This window comes from Uncinocarpus reesii, genomic scaffold, assembly GCF_000003515.1.
Source record: "Uncinocarpus reesii 1704 scaffold_5 genomic scaffold, whole genome shotgun sequence".
Classification (NCBI taxonomy): domain Eukaryota; kingdom Fungi; phylum Ascomycota; class Eurotiomycetes; order Onygenales; family Onygenaceae; genus Uncinocarpus; species Uncinocarpus reesii.
Genome location: NW_003052496.1, coordinates 1043326 through 1057596, shown reverse-complemented (window position 1 = coordinate 1057596; position 14271 = coordinate 1043326). Strand labels below are relative to the sequence as shown.

The following is a 14271-nucleotide window of genomic DNA, read 5'->3' as shown; positions in this document are numbered from 1 at the left end:
CACCATGGTCGAAAGTTAATTTTTTTGCCTCCAATCGAAAAATGATCAGGAGATGATGACACTTTCGATCCCTTTTTGGGTTTGATCATGTAAATTTTTCCTGTTGTATCCCCGCCTCTCTGGATCCGTCCAACACCCGACAAACAGGGACAAGGAGGTGGCCCGAGGGCTGTTCCAAGACAGGATTTTCCATGACACTGAGGAAAATTCTCCATGAACTATGCTAAGAATACTCAGCGCCACCGCTGCGACTTCTCCTTCTCATCCAATCACTGGCATCCAGCTTGGTCTTCCCTCACAGTGATCAGCCTGCTTGCTTCTTCAAACGCAAACGTCTTTCTCGAATGAGGAACCTTTTCCGCCGAGATTCTAAACTTTGAGCGTTTTGCACACATCGCGTGCTAGCTTGAACGATGGCATCGAGGCTTTTGATTTGCCGCATTACAAGTTATCCCTCTCCGGCACCCGGAGATGGCGAGATTCCCGCACTCTGGATGCTCATGGAATCTAAACGAGCTCTTGGGATTTTCCCGAATTATTCTTTGGGACGGGAAAGCCAAGTCCATCATACTTGTAGTCGTGAGAGAAGATGAACCGAGATGATGGGCTGAAGGCCGCCATCGTATTCATGGAGTGGCTAGCTTAGCGCTGGCAAGAGGCCAACAAAGACAGGTTGCACAGTACGGTTGAAGGCAAAAGCCTTTCTGGAGTCACAGACTGAGGACGAGGGGCGGCGATGATTTGATTGTTGGTCATGCTGACTTCCCGTCACTCCTGCAATACTTCGACCAAAAATAATAGCGTCAACAAGACGCTGATAACAATAACCATCGAGAATTATGATTGAAGCGGGTCCCACAGGGTATGGAGTCAATCATCGAACGCTGCATCTCTTCAATGCGCCATCCCGACATTTGTTTGACCCACGCCCCAGGTAGTGAACTCTCCAAGGAGGGTCGCTAAGAATGAATGTCTTCCGTCCGGACCAGGTTTGGGTCTGTATCTTGAGGTGATTCGCTACAAAGGAAAGCCCTGCATAACAAGGCCAGCGATCCAGTCAGAAATGTTTCTTTTTTGGAGACTTTTCTTTCGGAGCAAGGCGATTCCACCTTGACTCGTTGCTTGACTCTTGGGCGATGACCACTCATTATTCTTATTATTATTACAGCTTGAGCAAGGGTTCCATGGGCCCGCTCCAGTCTTATGATTTGTGGCCTGGTTCCGCCTCGCTGCTAGGGTTTCTCAATCAAGAGAGCATGGGCGACGAGCCACAAGTCTTCATATTGTTGAGAACTTGCATCTCAAATCTTCGACTCCTTTCTTAACTTTCTTCCTAAAGGCTCCGTGACCTGGTACTCATTTTTCGGGCTAAACCGCTTGCGGGTCTTGTCGGCTTTCTGCTCCTTCGCATCGCCGTTCTCCGTACCCAGAAAGCTAACGAGCTGTGTACCAAGTTGCCTCCGCCTCCCTTTTTTAGCTCCATCTCCCAGTAACGCACGGCGGTGTGGTGGCCGACGCCGTCAGCCAGTCATTATACGACAACTTTGTTATTACTGTCGTTTTATATCTCCAGTCCCCCTGCCTCATTGCTGATCTATATTTCGATTTGAGGTCTCTCTTGTCCTTCCTCAGGTCAATATCCTCAATATCCGATATCAAACTACTTCACAACCCTTATCCTCCCTTCCGCTTTATATATTGACTCTTCTAATAACCCTTTATATTTTTTGTTCTCTTCTCTCCCTTGTGTCGTCCCATTCCATACGGGGTACAAGCCGACCTTTCTATCAGCTGGACTTCCTCTTTGAGGCATACCGTTCCTTCATAGAACATTCTCGACAGCGAAGCCGCTCTAATACTTCCCATGTCTTTATTCTGAGGATCAGGATCCTTCCCTATTTAATTTTGGAATTGCGGAGGTTACCAACTTCCCTTTTTACGGAGTACCTACCTGGCCACATTTCAAAGAGACATACATATCAAGCTGCTCTCCTTCTCTCTTATCCCGACAAAAGCCATTTGATACTCCTGGCAACTACTCTACCGTCTACTCATCCACGCAACCTCTTCCTGACTGGTCTTGGCCAACTGATCATGCTTCCAACGCCACCGCAATCACCACCTCCAGTCTCCTTCTGCGATGCGCCAGAGGACAGATTGGGTCTGCTGCTTGCGAATCGGTTAGAGCTCACCGCCATCCTTGGGGTAGGTGCCTATGGCGTTGTCTATTCCGCCATTGACATCCAAACCCATGTGTCCTATGCCGTCAAGGCCCTCAACAAGTCTGGCCTGGATCCCAGACAGCGCAAGTTTCAACAGCGGGAAATCAAACTGCACCACATGGCGAGCCATCACCCCAATGTGGTATCTCTAGTCCGCATCTTGGATTCGCATGACTGCACTTTTGTTGTTCTTGAGTTTTGCCCCGAGGGTGACCTGTTCTCCAACATCACCGAGCGGAACCAATTTGTGGGAAATGATTTTCTAGCCAAGCGGGCGTTCCTTCAAATTCTGGATGCCGTGGACTTTTGCCACTCCATAGGTATCTATCATCGGGATCTGAAGCCAGAGAATATTCTCGTATCCGATCATGGAATGACTGTCAAGCTTGCAGACTTTGGTCTCGCAACAACCGATTCTTATACGTCTGATTTCGGCTGTGGATCCACGTTTTACATGTCGCCAGGTTAGTCTTTGTTCTTGAGCGACGCTCAGTCGTGATTCGTGCTAACATGAACTTTAGAATGTCAACAATCTAATTCGACGCCATATGCATCTGCCCCAAACGATGTATGGAGCCTTGGTGTCATACTTGTCAATCTCTGCTGTGGCCGCAATCCCTGGAAAAAGGCTTCTCCCGAGGATTCCACTTTTAATGCCTACTTGAAGGACCGTGAATTTCTCAGAACAATCTTGCCACTGTCACCCGAATTGAACTCGATTTTGAAGCGTATCTTTGACTGTGATCCTCTGAGCAGAATCAGTCTGCCGGAACTCCGCAAGGTGGTCCTGGAATGCCCAAGATTTACTGTCCGTTCTGGTTGCAACATGCCTATTACGCCAACATCCTCTTGTTCCAGCTATGATTATGCCAAGGCACCGTTTGGCTATATCCCATTCAATCCTTATCCACCATCTCCCGCAGAACCGATTGAAGCCGAATATTCGAGCTCTGCAGTTTCGGATACCTCTTTGACCGATGACGACTCCTCCGTCTCCTCATCCTCGTCTTCGGAATACGCCCCTCCCAACTCGCTGAACCAGTTCAAATTCGTCCCGGCTACCATCCCACCCAATTACTGGGGCTCGTTCATTCCTATTATTGGGGACAAGCCCGCAGTCCGCCAATGCCACCTTGAACCGCTGGTGGCTGTGTGCTGAATGCACTACGCTATTGGGCCCCAGTCCTTTAGGGGGAAGGCGAACAACAAAAATCGATCCTCCTCGCTCTTCCCGTTGACATGGTGGTCATTATCCCAACTTATTCCTGGAACTCGCATGACCTTGATAACGAATCTCTTTGCTTTGTTTTGAATCCTACCATGGATCGGAGTTGGAACGGCCTCCGTCTAAATACGTCTTCTAAAAGGGGAATCGACATTATCCATTCCTCCCACGATACCTTCTAAGCCTTGCTTGATACTTGCGATTTTTTCCAGCGAATTGTTTTCCCCGCTGTTGTTCGATATTGCGTTGTAATACCTCTTTGTTTTGGGAGGCAGACTTATGATCGTGTTTTCCAGAGTGTTTCACTGGATGATTTGTTTGGCGTTGGTAAATTGGGTGGACTGATTGATGAAGTCAAGATGCATAACGGAGTTGTTTTTTCTGGGGTTTCGTTTTCCAATTAATTTGATCTCCGCAACTACTAGAAGGACACGGGCGCATTTGCTGCTTTTTTTGGCCTTTTTCTCAGATATCCATTTTGTTGGTACCAAAGCTACCATTTTCGATTCTGCTTCTGTCGTTATAACACTGATACCCAAAATGTTAGCTATTCAGTTCAACTACCCACTATATCTTTTACTGACACCTTGTTTGGCCCTTTTGCGCCTTCAGGCTACTTGTATTCTACATGTACATAGCTATATCAAGCCATTGACAGCATCTTACCTTTCCTAGTCGAAAGTCCTTATGTGAGAACGGAGCATTGCGCTGCCACTCCGGTGGCATGAGGTTAGATTTGCCCCATTCGCCATCGGTGCCGGTTAGTTCCTTACCAAGCTGCACCGGTCAGATGGGCCCTTTTTCAACCTTCATCTCTCGGAGACACGACGGACAACGACCCTTGATTCAGAAGCAGTTGGCTCAAACGTCTTTTTCCGCCCCCGAAAGCCCAAGCGCCCGGGAAAGGCAAAATCCAACACGTTCCCGCCACCCCTGGCTTCTTTGACCACGTTTTTGCTTCCAGTGTACTTTTTTTCTGTTCTCAGGCCCACCCCAGCCAGATCGCTTTGTTAGTTGGGACCCTGGCTCTTGGAGAGCAGTGAGAACGTCGCGACGATAGGGCACGGGGTTAATGGTGCATTGCGTGATCAACCTGATACGGCGGGACGGAAGCGTATATTGCTTGCGTTGGATGATCTGGGAGGCACGGCTTGGTTTGGGAGTGGTGGTATTATCGTTGTTCGTATCTTCCGCGGGAAAAAAAAAAAGCGGACTCGACGACTAGACGGGCGGGAGATTTGTGACCACGGACCCGTTTGGGAGACGGGACATATTGGCGACACTGTGTGTTTTGGGGACGGGTTGGGAAGTATGTACCTCGTTCAACCGAGCTGAGCCCAAAGAGTCCGTTGGGTGGGTTCGAAGCAGAGCCATCTCCGGCGAGAGGTTTTGAATCCTTCGTGCTTTCAGTTTCGAATGGGGGGAGTTTCGCAACAATGATTCGATGTCTTGCGCTGGCTGCACGTCCTGGTATCATGTATATCGTTCCTTTCTCATTCTCCACTGCGTTGCTAACCGGCTTTTTTTTCTCCCAGAGCAGGATTATTGACGGCACGAAGACAGACGTTGACTAACTTCTGAGCGAAAGGTACATATCTCCACTCTGGTGCTTCTCTCTGCGAGCCCAGTTGTTAGGTGGTGACTTGTTCCTCCCAGCCTCGTTTCTGTATCCCCAATGTACCCGTACCCATTATTAGTTCTGTCCCGCTCCGACATCCAGTCAGCCCTGGCTCTCAGACCGCCAGAGAAAAGGGCTTAGATCGCGGCTTGGCCTGGACGCAAGACAGCAAAGAAACAGGCAAGATTTGGCGACTCGACCTGCACCCGTTTGGCCCATGAAACGCCGGGTTGACCAGCTTCATCTGTCAAGGTGCAGATGTGCATGAGTCGCTGACAGGGTGAGAGGCGGGCATTTCCATTTTCTCCCTCGGCCTCCCAATGGGCCATAACGTGCATGTGCTGGCGTGGTTCGACACGGAGAGTTTTTGGCTGCAACGGTGGATGCGTTCCCTTCGTTGAGAGCGCCAGTCCTACTTCCTGGACGACGGGTTTGGGAGCTGACAGGGCGGAATGTCTTACTTCGCCTACGGACGTCGACCAGCTTGTGCTGGACTGCATGGTTTGGGGTTTCGTTGGCTGGGATCAGAGTTGCAACTCACCCAGGGCTCATCCGCCGGTCGTATTCTCAAACCCCTTCCTTCTCTCATGTGCAAGCCGGAACAGGAAACGTGCTCAAGGCTCCAGCTCGTCGACGAGGGACTGCTCATCCAGGAGGGCGGGACGAGCCGCCCCAACTGACTTCTCTTCTGGACATGTCTTTGTTGGGACGAATCCTTGCCCTGGAATTTTGGTGTCTCGTCAATGGGAATCTCAGGCCACCCTCCTGGGAATGAGAATGGGTGGTCGTGTTCCCCAGTATGCATGTCGCCTGTCAAGTGACCTCGCAGCCATCGGGGCTTTTTCTTTTCCTCCTCGAGTTGCGTGGTTCAGGAGGACGGGTGAGATCTACAGATCTCCTTCACAGTTTACGGCTGGAGGTCGCGCGACGTTGCAGGTAACGTCCCTGGACCTCCCGAAGATCTTTTCCTTTCTGTTATGAATCCGGATGGATTTGGTTGATTGCGCAGTTTTTAACCTGGTGGTTGGGAAAAATTCCAAAGTAACCCTCTGATGTAGGGATTTCCCAGGAGTATAAACCTGATCTGCTGTGGCCGCATGTGAAAGGAATTGCTTTTTCCTTGTTCGATGGCCAAAGGGTTGATGCGGTCAAGAAGCTTGCGAGAGAATGGCTCATTCCTCTCTCTGTTCCCAATCTTCCGGTCCTCTTTGGAATTCAGAGAATGCATAACATTGTCTGTGCCTCGTCCTCCTGCATGAGCAAATTACGTGCATCTCAGCACCCAAAACCCCGGTGCTGGATACTCCGTACTGTTCTCAAATTCCGTCACCACCTGCAAGTCCATGTCGTTTCTCTGATGGAATCCCCTCTGATATGTAAATGTTGTCCTGCGGTTCCAAAGCGCTTCTGATCTCTCGCTTCGCAGACCGAAAACGGGCATGCGGCTCGAAGTCAGCCTTTGTTCTGACGACATCAGGCAGCTGCACAGATTTCGCGCGGAAGATTCGATCACCTGGTGCGGAGTCATTCACACGCCCGTCATTCAACTGAGGATCAGAACCGAGCCAAATTGCATAAGCGAGAGGCGCTCTTCGAGCGTTGCGGTCTTCCTTGCTTCCTCCGTTTTCATCGGAATTTTTAATACCCTTTGATATCTTGTGGAGGCTTCCTGCAAAGGCTCAAGGCGCAAGGCTCCTTTCAGCCTGTGGAGCAAATCATTTTGAGAAAGAGTCATTTTCATCTCTCCGTTGGATGCATACAGATTGTTGACCTGCTATTACACAGCATGCCGGATGGCCTCTTCGGGGGCAGTTGTGTGCTTTTCAACCATCATGCGCCGCATTCAGTAATCCGGGACCCCTAAAAGCCCAAAGGGAATGATTCTTGACGTGTAGCCCACAATAAGGACGTTGCTACGTCTCGGGCTATTTGTGGGTTCAGTGCAACAAGTGATACAATCTGCCAGAGCCCGTTTTCATTGCAGATATCGTTTGGAACGTTTGAGAGGTTTCCGCATCTCTATACTTTGTAGTATTCGCTTGGTACGCGAGACAATAGTCGTTGAGTACTTCACCAAATACTTTCGTGTTTTTGCAGCGGAACCTCCGTCCCAACTGATGAGGAACCAGACAAGACGTGAGCCTAGCCATTTAATGGCCGGTGATATATTCCAAAACTATTGAGAAGCCAAGATTGCTAGCTGGCATGAAGAGCATAAAACATTTTAACGAAGTCCAGAAAACGACACAAGAATTACATATTCCGTCCACCAGTGACCATGATAGTCTGGCCATTAACATAACTAAACAGTGGGCTGACGACTCCCAAAATCGACCTCGCTGCCTCAGTGGGACTAGCCGGTCGTCGAAGAGGGATATCAACATATTGCTCCGTGGTCTCGCCGACCTTGTTCGCTAGCTGCGAAGTCGGAATCCCGAGAGCAACCTTTTCTCCTTCGGGGGTGGTGATAAAAGCACCAGCCTCCTTGGCCTGAGTGAGGCGGGTGAGCACGAAACCAAACGCGATGGTGTTGGCGCGAACGCCGAACTGAGGGCCCCATTCTTTGGCGATGGTCTTGGTGAGGCCGACCATACCCGCTTTGCCAACGGCATAGTTGGCTTGTCCTCTGTGAATTTGGGTATTTAGATTGTGTTTTCATGGAAAGGAAATGGGGTGGTTTTAGGGAATGGGTACGAACGCGTTTCCATGGATACCGCTGGTGCTGCTGATATTGACGATGACTCTGGGTTCTCCGTCCTTGACACGGAAATACGGGGCGGCGGCTTGGACGAGCTTAAAGGGAGCGGTAGCATGGACCGCGAGCATCTTCTCCCATTGTGCGTCGGAGAGCTGTAGGGACTTGTTAGTGATATGGCGTAACCACTCGAGGTTTCTAGAGGGTCATCCAACCTTATGAATAACGCCGTCCCATGTGTATCCAGCGTTGTTTACAATGATATGGATCTTCCCATTTCCAAACTCTGCTGCCTTTTGCACGACTCTCTTCAGATATTGTGAATCGGTCACGTCTCCAGCCACGGCGATGGCGCGTCCGGGGCTAGCATCGTTGATTGACTTTGCGACTGCCTCTGCCTTTTCTATCCATTCCCGAAAACATTTGCATTAGTTTCATTCAAGCAGTAGACGTTGTAGAAGGCTTTGAAGTACGTACTGTTGTCAAGATCCGCAACCACGACCTTTGCCCCCTCGTTCGCAAACATCCGCGCGGCTTCGGCGCCGATTCCTTGACCAGAGCCGGTGATGATGGCTACCTGGCCGTGGAGCATACCCTGGGGGTAGTTGAGGTGCGAAGACACCTGGGACAAGCGGTCTTGGGGAGCCATTGTTGATACGGCGAGTGGTTTGATTGATGAACGGGCTAGTAAAAACGAGAGTCGATGCAACAATGGATAAATGATCAAAGAAGAAAGTAGAAATTCGAGGGACTGATCGGTATTTCTGTCGATTCTGCTGCTCCTCTTTTGCTTCTCAGAGCTCCCCCCCAGAACAGCGCTTTAGCCCCGGATTTCGAGATGCCGAGGCCTGGAAGTGCCGTTTTGGCTGCGCTTCTCGGCGCCCGCCGTTGGGCTGGAAATCCCGAGGTTTTGGTGCCAAGATTCCGGCTTCACCGGCGAGGAGGAGAGATCAATATCACGAAGATCGGGGATTTAATACGCGCAGGTTCGATAGGATGGAAGAGAGTCTATGTCTAATTACGTAGGTACTGTGCAGATTTAACCTCTGCCAAACGACGCCCCCTATCCAGCGCAAGCCGGCGCAACACCACTATGCCGATAATCGAATGCCTCGAGCAATCCCGTTAAATGTGCACAGGCAGCGAGCACCACGAGTAGATGGAACACCTGGTGCGAATGCCCCACAATATCGAACTTCCCGGGCCACAGCCGCTCCGGAACCCGTGCCGCATAGATAGCCGCACCAAGAATATACAGGAATCCCTGGAGCAGTAGCCACCAAAGTCCAATTTGCCGTCGCATCTGCGCGAATCCAAAAATAACCAGACCATGTATAACGGGGAACACAGCGGAGAGGCCCATCGACACAAACATCGTCGCTCGAAACGGTCGCCAGGCGGGTGTTCGGAAACGGGGTATCGTGGAGACGGTCGCGCAACCGAGACCTAGCAAACAGATCATCGACCAATACAGCACTTGCAGATTTGGCATGCAGTAAAACCCGTAGTATACACTGGGGACGAAGCTACCGGCGATAAGGCCCACGATACCGACATAGTCGCATGCGTTGCCGATGTACGCCACCAGCGGAGAGTGGTTGGATATGGTGTGGTACAGGGAGCTCATTCCAAGACAGAATGCCGCGCCGGCAAAGAAGCAGCCAAAGGCTGTTATATCTGCATGGCTTGCGGTCTCATACCGGGGAGAGATCGCTCTGTATATTGCGATGGAGAGGGGAACGGACAGGAGGGCCGGGAGGAGGTGGGAGTAGATGTTCACGGTCTCATTGTGGATGTAGGCGAGCGATTTGAAGCTCTTCACAAAAGATTTCGAGGCTGGCCGGTAGCCCGCGTGGATGTGTTGGTTATCACGCAGCCAGTGCGGCAGGTCGTCCCAGTGAATGGTCCTGATGGTGGTTTTCACGATGCGGGCTGTATTAGTCGTCCCATCTGTTGCTTCTTCCACCTCAGTTTGGACGGAAACCTGTCGGCGCTGCACAACTGACATTCTCAACCCTTCCAACCTCAGTCCATCTCTTGCTGCACCTGTGCTTTGTTGTGAATCTGGATCTTTGCCTTGCTGTTGGGATCTGGAGAGCCGTTTATTTCTTTTCTGTAGGCCAGGCCGCTGCAAACAAAGCAAACAAGAGGCGCTTGCCTGCAGTGGGAGCAGCGGGATCGATTTGAAGGTAACAGCACTCGAGGAGAGCAACGCGGTTCTCTAGCAATGGAGACTGGAAGGATTGCAGGCTAATGGCATCGAGAGAATACAGATACCTGCCTGACCTAGGCCCGTCGAGAGCTGCTTCACCAGATGAAGTGAAATGGCGCATCGGGCAGCACACTCACGCTCAAGCTCCGGATGGGGCCGTCAGAAGCAAAAGCCGCCTCCAGACCCGCTAGAGAAGCCTGGATATGCGTCCAAGGGTGACAGCGCGTACGTTTTCTATTGAATCTGGCTAGCATACACTGTTTGATGGGCCGGGGCTGATCTGTTGTTTATCCTAGACTCGTTGAAATCCAGGCCCAAGAGTCTTATTTCAGGCTCATCATGGATCGGTATGCCCAGTTCTGCAGGGACAACTCCGATAACCTGCAAGCTGCATTCACGTCTCTGCCCAGGGATCCCTCTGAAGATGCTACTAAAAATCCACCAGCGAGCTTGCCTCAGAAACAGGACCCGAAAAAGCAAGCCGCTCAACGCACCACACTAGCAGCTAAGGAGCTTTCGGTTATTCTGGTTGCCCTTAGGAAATTGAGAGAAGCCATCCTAGCCACAGCAGCGAAGACCCCGGTGCCCTTCTCGCAGGAAGTCCACATATTTTGTGTCCGGACCGCTCTTCTCGCGGGTCACCCGCCTTCGTATTATCCGCCCCTGGAACGATTACTGACAACCCTTAATACACCAGCCCATCCGCTTGGGATTTCGGCGTTGAACGAGTTCCTAACTTATTTCATCTTCGATTTTGCTTGCCGCCAAGAAGATATTGTTACTGCGATCCGGTTGCGCGACAGGGCAGAGGTGAAGATCGGATACCAGCACGAGATACTTGACAAAGCCCTTTTGGCTCTAACCCATGATGACTGGATCTCGTTCTGGAAAACTAGAGATCATGCGGATGGCTATATCAGGTCGCTCATGGATTGGGCTGCCGACAATATGCAGCTTCGTGCCCTTAAAGCCATTGGGAAATCGTATATGACCGTGGACTTGGAGTTTCTGATTGAATCCTGTACCGGTCGAAAAGATGGTTGTACTTGGGAGGAGCTGGTGCAAAAACATAATCTTGGCTGGAAGAGAGACAATAACAAGGTGACCATCAGAATCAGGAAGTAGGCTCCTGGCAGTACAAATTCAGCTGCAGATTAAACTTGCGGATAGTCGATCCTCGGCCTGGAACCTCCCTTGGCGCGTACATGGCAACCGGACAATTATGCAACCTTGGGGAGTTTTGGAGTAGTTTTGCATCGACGGATTTGGACCTTTAGTGACTCAGGTTCAACCTTCAATTCGTTATTTTAAAGTTTGCATTTGGCCGTTCCCAGTTGATATCCCTAGATGGTGGCTGCTTTGAGATCTGCTCTGTTAAACCAACCTTGAGATTTCCTGAATTTTCTGAGCAAAGTTCATAAATTGTTGCTAGGTTGAACGTGAGACTCTGGAAAGACTTGTTGTTCCCGATAAGAGACTCGAGTATTTCCTTAGACTAGCTTCATGGTTAGCAACTTCGGCAAGACCAGCAAACAATGGAAATGCCTTACTTCATTCAATTTCCCGATGTAAAGGAGGCACACTGCTAAATTTTGCGTTATTACGGTTTCGTTCTCCTTCCCAAGATGGCTTTCACCGAGGCTCCTCCACTCAGTAACAGCATCTGCAAATCGACCCTCTGCCATGCTCAACAACGGACCCAAAATGCCACCTCCCGCGCGCGGCGAAGTTTCCAGCAGTAGCCTTGCCGCTTCCAGATCCCCGATTCTAAGGTGTAGAAGGGCCATTCTCATAACTGCCAAGTCATTTTCCAGGGGTGTGTTCATATTTGCTAAAGACCGCCGTGCAGCCTCCAGATCACCCATCTCTATTAATGTATTGACCACTCGAACTCCCAAATCATTGAGACGTTCCTTCCACATATTCTTTTCCTCATAACCAATCTCCGGGCGCAAGATTTGTTTTCTAGCTTCCAGGCTGAGTTCATAAAGCCCGGCGATCCCTCTTCGCGCGTCGCCAAACCCGATACTCTGTAGCCTGACTGCTAGAACGCGGAGCGGCCATGGTACTATATGGTGGGAGCGGTCGCCTGTAGCGTCGCTGTCGAGATAATAGAATGCGGAGCTTAGGTCTTCCAGAGCTTTGGCTTCTTGGGCCGCCAGTAGAGTATTCCCGCACAGTTCAAGACATGCTAGGCGGGTGTAAAATAGCGAGAATATGGTTACGTGGTCATTCGCTGATATGATGGGCGATGTCAGTATTAGGGCTGAGAAATGCGCCGCCGGGAGAAAGTGTCCGTCGTTCAGCAAAGCGTCTAGTATTGACAAGGTTGATTGGAGTGACGGGTTCGGGGGTAGTACTGGAAACTCTGAACGAAATGCGGACGGCACTTCTAGCTGGGAGAGCGGGTGGTAGATGTCTGTTCGGAGGAGAAATGAAAAGCTCTTATTTACGGGTACTGAGAAGGTCGACGCCGCGGAGACCCTGGTGGATGAGGCTGTTTGACTTGCAGCATGGCTAGATTGTATTCTCGGAGGAGAAGAGATATCCTTGGGGCTTGCTATGGTGCTATCAGCCATTAGGGGGCCCGGTTCTTCTAGTGGAGGGTTCGAGAGACTGCATACTCTTCTGGCATATCTAAAGGGCCCTTGGTAGAGCTGCGAGGTCGTGTAGCTAGAAACAAGTTAGCCCAAATGATGCAGTAAGCAGCAACGCAGCGCATGTTCCATCTGATAGCAAAGGGGGCTAGTTATACTGACATCTCACGGACGGGTTACGTCGATGCGTGGAGCTAGGGCTGTCCATTGTGACTAGAGGTGCGGTCGGGATAAAATCTCTGCTCTGGCTTTCACTTCCTGTCACCTCTCTTTCATCAACCAGCAAGATGTTTTCCTTCTTGTTCGGCAGCAGGCCCAAGCCTGCAACAATGGCTGATCCTGAGCATCCAACGCTGGCTGTGACTGCCACCGGAAGAGACCTGGGTTCTGCCAGGCGGTGAGTGCACGGACCACACCCTTCACTAGCGTCTTCTTACCTAAACAATGCCCCTGATGATCTAATGCACTTCTGGAGAGAGATGTTGTGTTCTTCTTGGGCCTCTGTTATGTCTTGTGCTTCGATTGACGTGTGAAACAGGCGATTCCGCATGCCAAATCGCGGCCCTCGATACCGGCCATCGCTCGAAGTATTGCACCAGGATTCCGTCCTCGAAATTGACAAGGCGCGTCAGTCGAAGGCTCCCAAGATGGCACCCCCAGACAAGTACTCTGTCATCCTCCCTACCTACAATGAGCGCAAGAATCTGCCGATTATCTGTTGGCTGATCGAGAAGACTTTTCGCGAGAAGTAAGTTGGTTCTACGCGTCTCAAGCTTGAGTTGGGCTTGTGGAAACAGATACTAACGCGCCCCGCTTTTGGCTTGTAGCAATCTCAACTGGGAGGTCATCATTGTCGACGACGCATCTCCGGACGGAACTCAGGACATTGCGAAGCAGCTTCAGGGCTTGTGGGGTGAGGACCACATTGTCTTGAAGCCGCGTGAAGGAAAACTCGGCCTTGGGACCGCCTACGTCCATGGTTTGAAATTCGTCACTGGCAACTTTGTTGTCATCATGGACGCCGACTTCAGCCATCACCCCAAGTTTATCCCCGAGATGATCAAGATTCAAAAGGAAACCAATTGTGATATCGTCTCCGGAACAAGATATGCAAACCGCGGCAACCTGCGTGGCGGAGTTTATGGTTGGGATTTGTGGCGCAAGTTGACTTCCCGCGGAGCCAATTTGATCGCGGACATTATGTTGATGCCGGGAGTGAGCGACCTCACTGGAAGTTTCCGCCTGTACAAGAAATCGGTCTTGGAGAGAGTCATCAGGGTCACCGAGAGCAAAGGGTACACCTTCCAGATGGAAATGATGGTCCGCGCCAAAGCCATGGGATACAAGGTGGAGGAGTGCCCAATCACTTTCGTCGACCGCCTTTACGGAGAGAGCAAGCTGGGTGGTGAGGAAATCGTGGAATATCTAAAAGGCGTCTTCACCTTGTGGCTGAAAGTCTAAGGAGTTTGTCTCGGATGGATTCGAATGCCCTTTTTTATTCTGCATTTCTGTACGGCGAACTGGTGCAACGGATTTCAGGAAAGCGGAAATGTACAACACGAGGGATTCTTGCCTTCTTAGTAGATACTTTTAATGACGATTATCTGAAAATAGTGATTAATGAAGACCGCGTTGACACGTTCGTCGCGAGTCAAGAGAATTATGCTAGCGCTCAACAATGGAAAAATGTTTTGCGTTCATG

At 50.6% G+C, this 14271-nt stretch overlaps 7 protein-coding genes across 7 annotated transcripts; 3 read left to right on the top strand and 4 right to left on the bottom strand.

The window, feature by feature from the left end:
- Positions 1-2094: 2094 nt before the first annotated feature.
- Positions 2095-3629, top strand: UREG_07377 (negative regulator of sexual conjugation and meiosis; the record flags this gene model as incomplete). The annotated part of the gene is made up of 3 exons (XM_002582558.1): positions 2095-2686; positions 2744-3372; positions 3414-3629. 3 exons carry the CDS (start codon positions 2095-2097, stop codon positions 3627-3629), a joined length of 1437 nt encoding a protein of 478 aa, XP_002582604.1.
- Positions 3630-5202: 1573 nt separating this feature from the next.
- On the bottom strand, positions 5203-5870 carry UREG_07376 (uncharacterized protein; the record flags this gene model as incomplete). The annotated part of the gene is made up of 2 exons (XM_002582557.1): positions 5203-5583; positions 5607-5870. The coding sequence occupies 2 exons, from the start codon at positions 5868-5870 to the stop codon at positions 5203-5205; spliced, it is 645 nt and encodes a 214-aa protein (XP_002582603.1).
- A 1448-nt stretch (positions 5871-7318) lies between these two features.
- Positions 7319-8409, bottom strand: UREG_07375 (uncharacterized protein; the record flags this gene model as incomplete). Its single annotated transcript, XM_002582556.1, has 4 exons — positions 7319-7691; positions 7764-7915; positions 7976-8163; positions 8238-8409. 4 exons carry the CDS (start codon positions 8407-8409, stop codon positions 7319-7321), a joined length of 885 nt encoding a protein of 294 aa, XP_002582602.1.
- Positions 8410-8823: 414 nt separating this feature from the next.
- Positions 8824-9768, bottom strand: UREG_07374 (uncharacterized protein; the record flags this gene model as incomplete). The annotated part of the gene is made up of 1 exon (XM_002582555.1): positions 8824-9768. One exon carries the CDS (start codon positions 9766-9768, stop codon positions 8824-8826), a length of 945 nt encoding a protein of 314 aa, XP_002582601.1.
- Positions 9769-10084: 316 nt separating this feature from the next.
- Positions 10085-11097, top strand: UREG_07373 (uncharacterized protein; the record flags this gene model as incomplete). Its single annotated transcript, XM_002582554.1, has 2 exons — positions 10085-10197; positions 10269-11097. The coding sequence occupies 2 exons, from the start codon at positions 10085-10087 to the stop codon at positions 11095-11097; spliced, it is 942 nt and encodes a 313-aa protein (XP_002582600.1).
- A 169-nt stretch (positions 11098-11266) lies between these two features.
- UREG_07372 (uncharacterized protein) lies at positions 11267-12551 on the bottom strand (the record flags this gene model as incomplete). Its single annotated transcript, XM_002582553.1, has 2 exons — positions 11267-11467; positions 11523-12551. The coding sequence occupies 2 exons, from the start codon at positions 12549-12551 to the stop codon at positions 11267-11269; spliced, it is 1230 nt and encodes a 409-aa protein (XP_002582599.1).
- Positions 12552-13216: 665 nt separating this feature from the next.
- UREG_07371 (dolichol-phosphate mannosyltransferase) lies at positions 13217-14030 on the top strand (the record flags this gene model as incomplete). Its single annotated transcript, XM_002582552.1, has 2 exons — positions 13217-13317; positions 13397-14030. The coding sequence occupies 2 exons, from the start codon at positions 13217-13219 to the stop codon at positions 14028-14030; spliced, it is 735 nt and encodes a 244-aa protein (XP_002582598.1).
- Between the last annotated feature and the right edge of the window lie 241 nt (positions 14031-14271).